General features: G+C 31.9%; 1 protein-coding gene across 1 annotated transcript in view; it reads right to left on the bottom strand.

The window, feature by feature from the left end:
• Nucleotides 1–12,849, bottom strand: part of dysc (whirlin protein dyschronic) — a 111,579-nt gene that overhangs the window by 68,605 nt on the left and 30,125 nt on the right. The window contains exons 4-5 of the mRNA XM_018450784.1: nt 8,150–8,161; nt 4,914–5,044 (exon numbers count right to left, since the gene is read on the bottom strand). Coding sequence (XP_018306286.1) covers nt 4,914–5,044; nt 8,150–8,161 — 143 coding nt within the window. The remainder of the gene's footprint in view (nt 1–4,913; nt 5,045–8,149; nt 8,162–12,849) is intronic.

The following is a 12,849-nucleotide window of genomic DNA, read 5'->3' as shown; positions in this document are numbered from 1 at the left end:
TGATATGGTTTTGTTACATTTTTATTTATTATAATATTATTGTGTGCATTTTTATTTTTGTTATTTTTATTTGTATTTATTATAATATTATTTCATCATTGCTGCAATAAAAAAGACTGTGGAAGTTAGCAGAGAAATAGCACATACGTGATGAGATAAAAAAACAGAAGAGGAAAAGAGAGGGGAAAAACAATTTTAAAGTATTGTTAAATTAGCGAATTTGGTAAATATTTTTAAATCGCGTATAAAGTTTACAGCACAACCGGGGATATATACAGTCGATCGATAGGACTCAGTAAGAAGGCACGTATCGTAGAAGATGCGAAGAAGGGTAATCAGGATGGATATAGATTGCCACGACCCATTCGCTCATCCTCCCGTGACAGTAATTTTTCCGGAATATTATCGGCCTAAGTCTCTAGAACTCGACCTATATCCTTGCTTTCGTTGTACGATCAATTCTCGCAATTTGTTAGCATTTCTTCACGTTGCAGCGTACTTATGTGGAAAATCGTGACGAGCTACACGCAAACAGCAATAATAAATAAAGTTCTTGAAAGAGCACGAGCGTGCAATCTCCGAGTTAAATAAAAATGTGAATAACAAAATATATAAATAAAATAAACAGAGTAGAGATATATTCTGCAACCGAAAATTTTTCACAAAAACTGTGAAAAATTGACAATCAGATATAATTTATTTAGTAAATAAAGTTGGTCAACGAATAATATAAATATGAAATAGGATCTTTTGAATTTAGTTGAAAATCGAGAGAGAGAGAGAGAGAGGATCTTTGATGATTTATACTCTTGATAGCAGGTACGAATGCGCAGCAATCAAGTTGACAGGTTGCATGAAAAATTTCATTGTTCTATGAATTTCTTGATAATTGACAATTGTAGCATAATTAATTTAAAAAATAAAATTGATAGATAAAAATACAAATACGAAATGAAACTAACAATAAGTGAACTTAAATTAAAAATTGAGAGGATATAGATTTTTGATCAATAGTGAGTATAAACGTACAGCAATTAGATAGACAGGTTGCACAAAGAATTCCGTTATTGTGAATTTCTGGAAATTGACAATCGTAACGTAATAGATTAAATAAATAAAATTAACAAATAAAGAATTTAAATATGAATGCATTAACCAAACGAGTTTAAATTAAAAATCGAGAGGATGCAGATCTTTGACGATCGATCGCAAATATGAACGTGCAGCAATCAGATTGGCAAGTTACGTAAAGAATCGGAGAGAACCGTTAAACGCAAGATGAGTTATTCGAAGAATAGCCGCGAGTAATCTCTCATGGTGCAAATGATTCCGACTATCTTCCGCATATAGCTACATAATCCTTATACTCTTGTAGTGGGATTCTCTCCTAAAGATTCGAAACAAAAGGCTGCCGAGAATAAGCACTGTCGAGTCAGCTTAAGGTGATTCGACAGTGAAGCGAAGCTCTTTGAAGACCTCACGAGATCTCGAAGCGTTCAACTTGGTGTCGTTAAAAATTTTCGGACCACAAATTTTCATTCTGTGAATACCAAAATAAATCTTCGCGTTTAGCCAACTTTCAATTTTGGCCTTAAATTGATTCTCGCATTTCTTCGATATTCTGTATCAAAGCAGATAGTTTGAAATTGCGCGTTGCAGTTTGTTCCTCTAGGAATTTATCTCGAAATTGACTCCCACGTTTTCGCGAATGTCGCCAATTTAAACTGTAAACGATTCTTCGATTCTATTTTAAAATTCAACGCTGTTCATTCCCGGTTTATAAATCGTTCAATTTTGAATTCTGACTTAAAACGATGCGGTATATTCGAGCTGTTTTATTCTTCTTGTTCCTCTACGTCATCTTACACGTCACTTGGGAAATAGAAAGATGAGGATATGTATAGAGAGAGAAACGCTTAATTTTACATGCGTGAATATTATCCGCTTAGTGTTTGAACTCCGAGCGAACGTTAAACATGCTAACCGAGCAATGATATTCCCTCCCTTGAATCGTTTACCCTGTGGCTCAAAGGATGTCCCTCGGCGGTGCTTCAACACGACGGCATGCAATGTGCGCCACGCATGATACACTGAGAAAAAAAATCAAAACATTTGCTAGCAAATGTTTCATGTGACGTTTTATTGATATTTATTGGTTATAAAAGAAATTCAACTGTGATGACAAAGTATACATTTCTGTGAATTATATCTAATTGTAAAATAGATACGATAAAATAGATACAATAAATTAGACAATAAAATAGATAATTTTTTTTTCTAGGAATAGAATCATCGCCATATTCATTTCGCCATATTTAAATAAGGATTTATTTCAGTGGAATAAATATTATATCTCACAAATAAATTTTTAAGTACTTTTTTCTCAGTAAATGTGGACATATACAGAACACTCACAAATACTTCGCAAGAACTGCGTCATTGTTAAGTCTATTTTGGACAATCCATAATTCGTATCAGAAGAGGAAGAGAGAGAGAGAAATCAAGATACATATAGAATTACTTATTTGTAATTTTATCCATCGTATAACATATGAAAAATATAAACATTCGAAGAATATAAAAAATGCACACGTACAGTGTCACTCAAAGGTTTCAATAATTGCTACTTTTTGCAAAAAAAAAACGTGAATTAGTTATTTACAAATATATTTTAAATATCTATTGGATGTTGATTTTTTTATACTTGAATAAAAAAAGATATTGACGCACCATATTTCAATTTAGTTTCTATCTAAATAAACAGAGAAAAAATAAAAAAAATAAAAACAGACATTAGTGAGCAAATATTAGTTAAAGTTAAAAAGTTGGAAGCAACAAGCAAGTAATATATTCTATTCCACAACCATCAGTTGTGTAAAGAAGAGAAAGAACACAGTCTATAAAAACAAGTAAAGTAGTCAAATAAATGTTATGATTAATCAGCGTTAGTTCATTGTGGTGAAAATTCTGAGTTATATTTTACTTTCTAAAAATGTACAAAATATATTAATTTAAGTAATAAATATTTAATGTGAAACGTGAAAACAACTATTCTATCTTTTATTTGTTTATTCTAAAAATTTTATCTTAAAATTTTTATTTTAAAAATATAAATCGTTTAAAATTGACTTTTATAAAAAATTATATTATTTCAACGATTATAAAAGCATTTTATAAAACAAACTTTCGAAGTATATCTTATGTACAGCAACACAGCTGTAATATATAATATTAATGATAGATTATTAGTAAAACTGTACTATAAAATAACTCGACACCTTCCTTCCCTAATTAACGATGATTGTAAGAGTTTATAAGGGATTGTGGGAGTTATAAAAGTGAATAAATCTTGGCAAAATTTTGAACGATGAAAGATTACGAAACGCTGATAAATGGAAAATCGTTTAGTAACGAAAGGGATGAAAACAAGGGAGAGAACAGCTGATCTTGAAAACGGTCAATTTTCCGGGTATTTGCACACAGATTTAGGGTTGTTTCACGTTTTACTCTACTTTCTTTAATCCGGTGAAGTGGTTGAGAATCGGGATCAGCGTTCCGATTAAGGCGGTTTCTAAAGTCAATTGTAAATATCAGATGTATTCGCACAATTACTCGATGAGATTCGGATTTGGAGAAAATTCTTAATTGGAACGATCCTGATTGCTCGTTTTTGCTCTCGTTCTTGCTCTTCCCGGTAAAAAGTATCTAATTGCCATGCATCAAGGTAGCGTTGAAGCGTTCGCGAATCTAAACGACGACTGAGAAATGAAGTTCCATAAGTTATTCTGTCCTCCGAGCTAATTTAAACTTGTGTTTGGAGTGGAATTATTAATTCGGAGATCAAACTGTGAATTATACATCTCGAGAGTTAAAACTTCGAACTTATATCTGAGATGACATAATACTTAATATTGTTGTTAATCGGAAATTATAAACTTAATTCTTAAGGTGTGTAAAACCTTAAATTGCCACTTATATTCCCAACCATAAATTCTACCATAAAACTTTGATCCATTTTTTCAACAGATATTTTATAGCACATTGTCGCATTTATCGTACATCTTTAAGCTTCAACACGAAGCAACCTTGATATTAATTAAATTTTATAATTTCGTGTCTCTCTGACGAAATAAAATAAATTAATATTAATTGTGATATTAATTAAGAACAGTGTTAAAAAATACAGGTTTAGTTTTTACACCTTTACTTTTTTTTTAATATAAATAAAGTTTCAATCTTCGAGACATCTTAACAAGCGATATACAATACAATGCAGACACATACATATATGTGTCTATGTTGTATATCTCTTGTTAAATAAAATTTATTCTGCAAATGTAAATATACACTGACTGAAAAACATACTCTCTAAAAGTGAATTAGTGTATTATTACTGATTACGCATCAGTTATAAGTGTACTGAAGTCAGTAATAATATACTGATTCACTTTTAGAGAGTAGTGGTAGACAACTATAAAGATGACAATTGTACAAGTTTTATATGTAAAATTAATGTACATGATTAAACTAATGTAGTTGCAACATTTATATTCTATAAAATAATTGATTTAACTATGTATATTAAGTGTACAATAAAAACTTGAATAGTTGCCACTTTTATAGTTGCTGTATTAGCCGCAGTATAATTTTTTCTCTAAGTGTGCATGTATTGCAAATTTTAGAACAAAATTGATAAGAAATTCGATAAGAGAAGCAATAAACTATTTAATACGTCGTGATCTCTCACGTCTTAAGAATTAACGGCGCTATCTTCTCGCTCGTATCTTCGGGTTAACGACATCGAACCTTCAGAGGAAATAAGTGCTAATGGAACCGTCAGGATAGAAGATATCACAGACGATGTTAAAGAGGTCCAAGGAGGGCAGCAGTAAGTGAGAAAAGTTGCCACTTACTTTGAGGGCCTCCTCGTGGGTGACCGCGCGAAAAGGCGTGCCGTTCACTTCCAGGATGGTGTCTCCTGGCCTGAGTCCAGCACGTTCGGCCACCGAGCCTTCCTCCACCCTCGAGATGTAGACGCCCACCCCTGAAAACAGTTCGCACAGACTTTCCATCAGACTGGCGAATCTCTCCATCGCCGATCCACAATCGGTGCCAGCTAAGACCTTCCGCCCATGACGCGACAAGTTGTCTGAACGAATTTCACGAAACAATCTCCGTCACACCTCCACGACACAATTCAGTTAACAATAAATTTTGTCTTTAATGAAAAAGGCATAGCTGTCTCAATGACGCGTAAATGATATTTTAGCGATGGAGATTATTTAATATCAAGAAATTATTTTGTTATTTATTATAGCAAATACAGTAACGAATCTTGTGTTGTATTGAATATGATATTTTTACCGATTATGTGAAATTAATATTTATATTGATTATCGAATTATTATTTGTTTAAAAATAATGTAAAATATAAAACATTTTAGAACAGGTACAAGCGATATTTTAGCAATGGATTGTCAAATGTTAATGCGATATATACGCACTCAACGTAATTTTTTTCACACTAACGTTATAATATTTAATATAAACTTAATTTAATATACAGAGAGATGAGGGACCTGTTGGCTGGCATGTGACAAACAAGTTGAAATTTTGGCAATCTTCCCCGGTATACTTGTTGAACGGGATGTAATAAACGCCATGGGCAGAAATATCGTGGAAATACGAGAGGAAAATGAAAAAAAAACGAAGTATGCGGATGCATTTCAAAGTAGAATATCGGTAAAACGATGAATGTGTGTCATGTAACACGATGCACGTATGTGTAAATGTATTTGTGACAGAGAAAGAAAGGCATGCACAGATTTTTTCGAATAATCGAGAGGAAGTGCTATCGCATCGCATGATGTGCTCGCGTATGCAATTATGAGATATTGCACATTGTGCGCGTACGTGCGTATATGTATGCATTTGGCGTATATATGTATTCTGAAAAGTATTTTTTATCCCTCTGAAAAAACGATAATCGATAGTAGCCGGATGGAAACTTTAAGCCGGAGACCACAGATTATCCATGAATTTTTAAACGGCATTTCACGAGCGGAGACAATGAATTTCATACGGTTAAATGAAAAAAAAAAGAAAGAAATGAACATTTTTAATATGCGCAAAGCGAGATTTATCGAGTCCGATTGATTTTAAGTTCAAGATGTTAATTCTTTACTACATACTTGTGAATAAAAACCATTTAATTGCGCGATTCATGCTTTCTTCATGAAAAAAAATTGTATATGATAATATCTTCTTTTATAGATATATTTATAATAACATCTGTATAAGAATCGATTATATTTTATTAGATAATTAATTATCATGAATAAAAAATTTAGACATTTATAAAAATTAATTATACTTTAATAGACAACGCAGGTCAAAATTTCACTTCTTCTTATATTAAAATGATCTGCTACAATATTTTTATATTTTTTTGCATTAATTTCAAATCTATGAACTAAATAAGGAGAGCAAGATTTTTGAGAAACATGCATTTAAAAATTTTTTCTATCTTTATCTCCTCCGTATAAGTATAAATAAATGATTCATAAGGAATATAACTATTGAATTTAACATGATTCTTACTTATAAAAATTTTCAAGCAAAAATAAATCATTTCAATAAGATAAGAGCCTATATAACGAATTGTTGTCAGCAAAATGTAAAGTTTTTGAAAAGAAATGTGTTACAAGAAATTGTAGTCCGTAGGATAAATTCTAATTTTATTTTCAGAATTAATATAAAAAAATACATAAAATACATATCAAGTTACCTATTTAAGAAAATTATTGTCGGCCAGTATAACCAATATTATTATAAATAAAAAAAATATTTAGACATAAACTAATTGATATAAATGAAGTACAATCTTGATTATAAATCTTAACACGAAAAAGTATAACTTATTAATACATAAGATACAGATTTTTATGTGCTAAAATTAAAAATAAAGTTGAATATTTTTATCTTTCGTGCAAACGTTTAAATTACTTTTCGGAGGCGTGTTCGTTGCTAAATTATATACTGAAACATCCAGTAGTGCCAATGTGTTTGTATGTGTGCGTGTATGTGTATGTGTGTGTGTGTATTTGTAATTTGTGGCTAAGCAAGAGGAAACGTGATGATACATCGAATAGCACGCTCAAACTGCATTTATGCAGCTCATGCGGTGTTATTTATTGCGTGTTTGTGCCGGGATCAAGTTATCGTTGGATCCGAGATTGATATAATTTCTCAGATGACACGAAAGAACAAGTTTAACGTCAAGACAAAAATAGCTGGCTCATAATTGTTTTTCTTGTCATCGAGGTGACATCCGTGGAGAATCAGTTAAGAATTTTTCGGTTATTTGTTATTAAACTCCAACATTATCTGCTAACTGTTAATATACAAGGTGTGTCGTGTAATTGAACTCTCCGAGATTTTACAGTTTATTATCTTCTTACAATTATACTTTTCAATCAAATATTTTAATTAAGTTTTAATTTTAACTTGAAGATAATATTTGCTCAATAAAAATTTAATTGAATAAAAGATAATAATGTTCGAACGGCAAACATCTCAATAATCGCAACACGGAATTAAGGCTGAGTTGAAGAAGAGCTCATCTCAAGTTACCGAAAGAACATAGAAGTTCAATTATCCGTTTTTGCAATCATAATTAATCACGATCCAATTAACCGTTCATATTAATCCTTCATTTTTAATCGAGAGCTTGTTTTCTTCGGGACTTCGGAAAGCACGATAATTAAATCTCGATTTAAATTTCTCCCATGGAATAGAGCGCTGAGAAAGCACCTTGTGTATACAGGCGGTTATTTTTAGGAGAAAATTGTACGATGGTCTGAATTGCAGAAAAATTTGAATTGCAGAAAAATATCTGTAGTTAATTTAGCGACATTCAATGAGATTTAAACGCTTTTTCATTATTCTCTGAATGTTCCGCTTTACGCGGAGCTTTATAAGTGGTGATATAGTGTACGACTGAACTTTCCTCTACACTCTCTACACGCATATGCAATTGTACACCCATGCAACGAGCTGTCGGCGTGCCAAGTCTAGAGAGGAAGTAGCTTTCTGACAGATACTCGTGGTACGATGGCGTTATAAACCCTCCTTTCTCTCGTTGAGTTACCTGACTGCACTTCTGGTACAGCGAAACAGAAAATAAGAATGACACAACGCAAGTTGGCTTATTCTCGATCTCAGCCGGTCGGTCGCGAACGATGGAGAAATTCCCAGGAAGCTCGCGTCGAGCTTCTTCAACAAGCTTCTTTTTCAAGACGAGATAATAATATAGGTAACGGTAAGAAAATTATGCAAAAAGTTTTTGATATTTGTGACTACAATTACCTACTATAATTATTGTTAGTAATAATAACTATATATGTATAGTTTTATCAACAAATATGTATTTGACATCGAAAATGACTACAAATTATTATTAGTTATTGTTATTATAAAAATCGCAGTAACTGTAATTTAATTATAATTTATAATTATTTTTTAAAACAGTTATATAAAATGTGGTAATAATAACTATAATTTGGAGTCATTTTCAACTATACATGTAGTCGTACATGTAGTTAATTTCAAGTATAGAGGAGAACGTGGTATGCCAGTATTATGGCCAGTGTTAGATATAATGGCGCCCCTCTTAATATTTCCGCTATTAGGTGATGAATTCTAGTGATTACCTATAGAATTATTTGTTCAGTAGCTCGCCGTTACATCATAATGCTAATGGCATACATGGCAATATACTTTAGCCGACCCTTATTATAACGCATTTTTACTTTCAAACGTTTCGAAACATATTTGAGGTACATTTCAGTATTGAATTACACATACTACCTCATTCTTTTTAAACTTGAGCGAATTATCACACGAATATACGTATATTTGAGTGTCTTGTTTATTATTTAACATTTTATTTGGCTGTATACAAGTTTTAAATTTAAATATTGATTATAAGTTTTTATATAAAATATTAATTATAAATTTTTGTATAAAATGTGAATGGTATACCACAATACTACCTTCTCCTCCACAGTTTTATTATTACTATATATTTTTTATGATTGTCTTTAAAAAAATGAATAAATTATATTTAATTATAGTTGACTTATAAAATAATTGAAACCATTTTTATGATAATAATTATAATTCAGTCATTTTCGGTGTGATAGAATTATACATGTAATTATTATTAACAATAATACATAACATATAGTAGTAATAATCATCATTATAACATGTAATTATAATCATGAATATTTTCCGAGAGAGAGTGTGTGTAATATAATATGATAACTTTCTAAATAAAATTCTAGCAGCTTTTACGTCGCGAAGAAGCTTTCAAAATTCCCACACATTTTACGCGAAAAATATTTATTAGATATTTCGGAACAGGATTGAAAAATATCGATGATGGAAACCTTTTGCACTCGTGGTATAAAGGACCGATAGTGCGACACGAAAGGGAAATTGATGATACGAGCGAGCACATTTTTCCCTGGGAGTTTCAGCATCGTATGAAACGGATTTTCAATGGCGCGATCCACGCGGCAAGGCGAGACGGAGTCTCGAGAGGGCCGCCTTTTCAGATTTGGGGTTTCACGTTCGAATTCTCGGCGATGATAAAGCTCGTCAAGCGATGGTATCAGCGCGCGTGTGTGCAGCGTCGCGTGCGTGATTAAGCGTGAGATTTAACGCCCGCAGTCTCCCCGGGAACATCGTTATAACTTGGACGGAGTCGCCGAATCATCGCGTTTGATTTTGTTTTCTTCTACACAAAGGCTGGATTTTTTTCAGTTACTAAACTTTTTTAAATCTCACAATGTTAATTGTATTCTAAATCTTATTTTATACGTAACTTTACATAATAGTTTTGAAAGAAATCAGTTGTGTGAAATGAATGTAAATTATTCCTATGAGAATCGAGAGGATTCCTTTTCAGTTTTACATCAAAGGGAACTTATTATATGCGAGCCAATTTAATATTCTTAAATCAGTATCTATAAATATTACATCTCGCAAGATAGTCTTGATCTATTTTTGAGACTGCGAGGATTAAGAGGCTGGAGACCGTGAAACCGGATCTTGTCGCTTTTGTCACTTTAACGACTTTAAGGCGGCGCTCTCGCGCATTCTTCGCCTCGTCACGCGGATCCGAGATTTTTCTCATGTATCAGTCGCGGAATCTTTCTGGAAAACGCATAAACCAAAAACGTGTCTTGGAAACAATTCAAAAATATTCTAATCTTTGAGAAAATATCGGAAAAAGGACACAACCGAAAAATAAATCTTTTTTTTTATAAAAAATTACGATTTTTAAGGACAGTTAATCCTTTTATATTTTGTCATAAAAATTTAAAACATTTTGCTGTTTGTGAAAATTAATTCTATTATTTATTGCAACATAAAGAATTAACTGTAATATTACAAATAAATTATGCCAGATTAAAAAAGAAATGAATTTTATACAAAGAAGAGTCGAAAATTAATTGACAAACTAAAGTAACGTTTGGCAATTAACGCGTGAGGCTTTGATTTCTTCGACAAACGAATTCTCCAGAAAGATTAAGCGAAACGACGAACCCCGTCGTTGGATTTCCGGCGCAATCGCATTTCGATGGATCGATAGCTCGTTATCACATCGACCATCGAACGGCAAACCGACTAGAGTTTCACCCTCATGAAAGGGGAGGGGAGAAAAAAAAGGGGTGAGAGGAAGGGGGAGAGTCTGTGCAAAACGCGCTCGTTCCTTCTCTACCGAATTCGCGTGCAAACAATCGTCACTGCAGTGGAAAACGATGCTTAACGATCGTGAAAATGTTTCCCCCCGCTTTCGAGTATCGTCCTCGCGATGAGAGAATTCATTTTCCACTGTGGTCGTCAAAATCGATTAACCCGCATCATGAATACAAACGAGCACATTCGAAGTAATTTAACTGCAGAGCAGAGAGAAAGAGAAAAAAAGAGAATAATTATTTTTAGGATCAAAACTGTGTTCATTTTTTGAATTTAATCAATTTAATTAATTTATAAATTCAACCATCTTGCATAAAAATTTCGAATTTTCTGTGATTTTGTGGAGAAAATATACAGGGTGGTCCTTAAATATTCTAATAATTAGATTAATTAACATTAAATAGTTATAATGATACAATTTGTGCACGTGAAAAGCAATAGTATATTTTTGATATGGCAATTTTTAAATGAAAACATTATAGATTTCCTTCATATCGTTGGACATTTGAGTAGTAAGGAACATTTTTAATATCAATATGTTTCGTCGCGAGGACAAGACGGGTGCGCAAGGACGATTCGCCGATTTATGCTGAAGCACGTATAAGCGCAAGGTGTCGAGACACGATATGGGTGCCAGCCGAGGTGACTTAGGCACGCAGCACGAGAAAAAGACAGTAATCAAAGAAACGAGTTGGCAAACGATAAGTGATAAGCGAGTCATCTGGCAAACCGATCGCTTCATAGAAACACGAAATCGCAAATATAGAGGATCTAAAGATTAAATTACATGTTAGTCGGGCTAATGATAGGTCGACGAACTATGTTGGCTGTTGATTGATAATATCTATTCTTAGATAATCGTACCGATACGAATGGTACCTTTTTAATAGTACAGCTTATTGAAATCATAAAACTTCTGCTTATCTAGAATCTTTGTCTAAGGATTTCTATTTTCATTCAAGGTGATAGGCATTCAGAAATGGTGCCATAAAATTGAAAAGTGATTTATGACAGTAAGAGGTATCAATAAGAGATATCAAGCTAATAATCAAAGTTTATTCAAGAAAGTCTAAATCCTATAGATCTGTGTTATCACGAATGGTCATAATTTACCTTTTTAATCCTTTAAGATTTAACTTTTTGAAGATGTAGGACATATATATGTACTAGTTATTTTTAAAGATTTGGGGAATCGCTGAATATAAAAATGAAGCCAAAACATAAAAATTAAAAATGGCGGATCCAAGAAATAAAATATTATCAAATTGTAATGAAATTGTTTAATATTGGGTTTTGAAAGAAAAACTATTCAAAAGATAAATCCGATCAAATATGAAACGCTATATATAATAAAAATAAGAAAAATTATGGTAATTATGGTAATCAATTTTATAATATATTGCTAAACAATATTAGAAATGTTTTTTTTATTTTAATATAAGACATGTATAAAAGCTATGAAAGATTCAAAAGATTTTCTCGTATCTATAAATAAGTAAATGGCATCAATATCGTTTCTCCATCAATAAATATTTTTCCTATCGTTGAAATACGAAAGGCTTGAAAATTACTTTATATACATTATGTATGATATATAAATATTATTTTTAAAAATTGATACTATTACTTATATTTGAGTAATTGCTATGTGAAAATAATACTGAATATATTAATCCGAGAATTTTCCTATCTTACAACATAAATAATTTTTCTATACATTATAATTGTATTTATCGCGTAATATTTTTCAAAAGTTTAAATTTTTAAAGTTTAAACATTTCCTTTAAAATAAGCTTTAGTTGGATTGAATAACTTTAAATTCACTAAATATATTTTTTTAAGATGGTACATATATGATCACTAGATCTTAAAGGGTTAAAGGCAGCATAAATAAAAAAAAAACGCCGAATGCGACGTCACAGATTTAATAGTTTCAAGGTTAAAACCCCAATGATATCATGTTGGCATCGCCAACAAGTTGCGGTTTACCCGCACGATGCCAGGAAGATGTATCTTCGAGTTTATCGCGGCTCATATTCTCGGGTGATTCCTCGGTAGAACGAATTTCTACTGAGTCGGAGA

This window comes from Mycetomoellerius zeteki, unplaced genomic scaffold (assembly GCF_001594055.1).
Source record: "Mycetomoellerius zeteki isolate Tzet28-1 unplaced genomic scaffold, Tzet1.0 scaffold297, whole genome shotgun sequence".
NCBI lineage: Eukaryota > Metazoa > Arthropoda > Insecta > Hymenoptera > Formicidae > Mycetomoellerius > Mycetomoellerius zeteki.
The sequence above is the reverse complement of the archived record's forward strand: the minus strand, read 5'-3'. Positions and strand labels throughout refer to the sequence as shown.